Source organism: Corticium candelabrum, chromosome 9, assembly GCF_963422355.1.
Source record: "Corticium candelabrum chromosome 9, ooCorCand1.1, whole genome shotgun sequence".
NCBI lineage: Eukaryota > Metazoa > Porifera > Homoscleromorpha > Homosclerophorida > Plakinidae > Corticium > Corticium candelabrum.
The window spans coordinates 4,213,800-4,217,095 of record NC_085093.1 but is presented as its reverse complement, the minus strand read 5'-3'; the positions used below and the strand labels follow the sequence as shown (position 1 = coordinate 4,217,095).

Here is a 3,296-nt window from a genome sequence, read left to right as displayed (position 1 = left end):
GGTGGATAGAGTAGTTTGGTGTAGTCTGGGGCCCTTTGGAGTAGTTTGCATAGAAGAAGAATATTTATATATATATATATATATATATATATATATATACATTTATTTATATATTAGTATATTATATATATGTATATTTATATATTTATATATTTATATATTTATATATTTATATATTTATATATTTATATATTTATATATTTATATATTTATATATTTATATATTTATGTATTTATATATTTATATATTTTTTTTTTGTCGATTCGTCTTTCTGTTTTGCCGTAAATCCGCATGACAAGTGCTGACGCACGTATATATATAAATATATAAATATATAAATATATTTATATATTTATATATTTAAACAGAACTAACTACCAAATTCTACACTACGCTACGGTGGGTATATCCCAACTATCAATGTCCTGTACTTCAAGTTGAATTCTTCTGAACAACATCCTTGCATTGTATTTCCACAACTGTACCGAAAGTTGTTGCGTCAAATTCTGGAAAGCTTGATGGAATCGAATTCCGCTGACAGCTGAAGTTTTAGATGCAATAGCTTTTAACGTTTTAATGCTGAACGGAGACCAGAAACCCAATGTTTCCAATACCAAGGGGTAAAAAAGACCACCTGTTGCCAGAACGTTTGCTTCGTGACGTGTGTCCTTCTGTTCTTCACCTGCTTCAGCTGCTGCCCCAGCCCTTACTGCTGCTTTTGTCACGTACAATGGCTGCAATGAGTTTCTGACTGTTATGTCGAAATAAGCTGGTTTGCCCTCTAAAAAGTCAGGATGAAAAACATCACCTGGACGACTTTCGTCACTACCACTGCATCTCACTTCCTTTACCACGTCTTTATTCTCAACTAATAACGCCTGGAAAATGACTTCTGCCAATGCGTTGTGTCTTCTGGTGCGTTCTGGACCTGTACCACAGCTGATGAGGTGATCTCCAAAAGGATCGATGTGTTGACGACAAGTGCACAGGATCGAAGTTGGAGGAGAGGGAAACATCTTAATCCCTAACCAGAGCCGTATAGAAATGACAAACTCATGAGAAAGCATGGAAAGGCCGAGATTAGGGTTTGGTATTGCCCTCAACCACGCTCCCGCATGGGGTGTACTGATGGAATTTAAACGAGCTCTGTCTCTCAAGCTGGCATTGTTCAATAAACAATTGAATAAATCAGCATCGAGTTTTGATTGAATTTGTCGTTGAGTCGAGTTGTTGAAATCTAGAAGCAAATGACTGTGTTCGTTTTTCAGAAAGGAACAACTCTGAAGATAACTTTCAGATTCTTCCAATAGCAGTGAAGTCGGAACGTGTACGTTTGTTGAGGCCAGAGAATTACAAGCTTTCCTAAGGAAATCTTGGACTAACAATTTTGTGGAATTACAACTCCCCACGTATATTTATATATTTATATATTTATATATTTATATATTTATATATTTATATATTTATATATTTATATATTCATATATTTATATATTCATATATTTATATATTTATATATTCATATATTTATATATTTATATATTTATATATTTATATATTTATATATTTATATATTTATATATTTATATATTTATATATTTATATATTTATATATTCATATGTTCATATATTTATATATTTATATGTTTATATATTTATATATTTATATATTTATATATTTATATATTTATATATTTATATATTTATATATTTATATATTTATATATTTATATATTTATATATTCATATGTTCATATATTTATATATTTATATATTTATATACTTATATATTTATATATTTATATATTTATATATTTATATTTATATACTTATATATTTATATATTTATATAATTATATATTTATATATTTATATATTTATACTTATATATTTATATATTTATATATTTATATTTATATACTTATATATTTATATATTTATATATTTATATATTTATATATTTATATATTTATATATTTATATTTATATACTTATATATTTATATATTTATACATTTATATTTACATATTTATATATTTACATATTTATATATTTATATATTTATATATTTATATATTTATATATTTATATATTTATATATTTATATATTTATATATTTATATATTCATATATTTATATATTTATATATTTATATATTTATATATTTATATATTTATATATTTATATATTTATATATTTATATATTCATATGTTCATATATTTATATATTTATATATTTATATATTTATATATTTATATATTTATATATTTATATATTTATATATTTATATATTTATATATTTATATATTTATATATTTATATATTTATATATTTATATATTCATATGTTCATATATTTATATATTTATATATTTATATATTTATATATTTATATATTTATATATTTATATATTTATATATTTATATATTTATATATTTATATATTTATATATTTATATATTTATATATTTATATATTTATATATTTATATATTTATGTATTTATATATTTATACGTACGTCAGCACTTGTCCTAGGGATGTAAGGCAAAACGGAAAGACGGATCGACAAAATAACAATGCCAGATGGTTGCAATTTTGACTCCGTAACATATGCGCTAAAAATTGCAGCAAGGCACTTCTTTCGAAGGGTAGACTCAATTCTAATTTCTTGGCAAGAAGAGTGAAACGACTCTCGATTTTGCTCTTTTGCGCGACTAAAGAGCAAAAGAGACTGATTCGTGACAAACTAAATGGAAAGGAAAAGTTAAAAGAAGAGAAAAGTCTGTCTTTTTAGTTTCTGCGAGTTACTTTGACAGAAATTATTGCTACGCAACCTTTATCACGTGAATACGCGACCATTGTTACATTACGCGAATATCTCAGTAAACGATCCAAAAGTGAACGAAGAATGAAAGACAAAGCCAGAAGAGTAACTAACAGTCTGTTTTCTGAGTTCTCGCATTTTGTTTGACAGAAATTATTGCTACCTAGAGACGCAACCATTGATACGCGAATAACTAAGACAGAAGAACACCATCGCTCGCCTAACACAATTCTAACCGAGCATTTACTAGTATTTATAATGTCTCTAATTAGCTAAATAGACTCTCCAGCTAGGGTAGAAGTAACAGTCCCAGAAGTATAATGTCCAAATGAGGTAGGGCGAGTTAAATAAGTAATTTGGACCGACTACGGATAAAGCACTCATTCGTGAACAAGCTAGGAGAAACATATAAATAACAGACCCAACTTGTGCATGGGAGGGACGCACGTCCTTCGCATTCTTGCCTCCAT

The 3,296-nt window shown here is 25.8% G+C and overlaps 1 protein-coding gene across 1 annotated transcript; it reads right to left on the bottom strand.

Annotated features, from left to right (window-relative positions):
- Positions 1 to 326: 326 nt before the first annotated feature.
- On the bottom strand, positions 327 to 1,363 carry LOC134184866 (uncharacterized). Its single transcript, XM_062652628.1, has one exon. It carries the CDS (start codon positions 1,066 to 1,068, stop codon positions 391 to 393), a length of 678 nt encoding a protein of 225 aa, XP_062508612.1. The 5' UTR covers positions 1,069 to 1,363; the 3' UTR covers positions 327 to 390.
- Between the last annotated feature and the right edge of the window lie 1,933 nt (positions 1,364 to 3,296).

Bases quoted from the DNA above. Each gene is read 5' to 3' on its own strand.
- LOC134184866 (XM_062652628.1), bottom strand. From the start codon at position 1,068: ATGCTTTCTCATGAGTTTGTCATTTCTATACGGCTCTGGTTAGGGATT.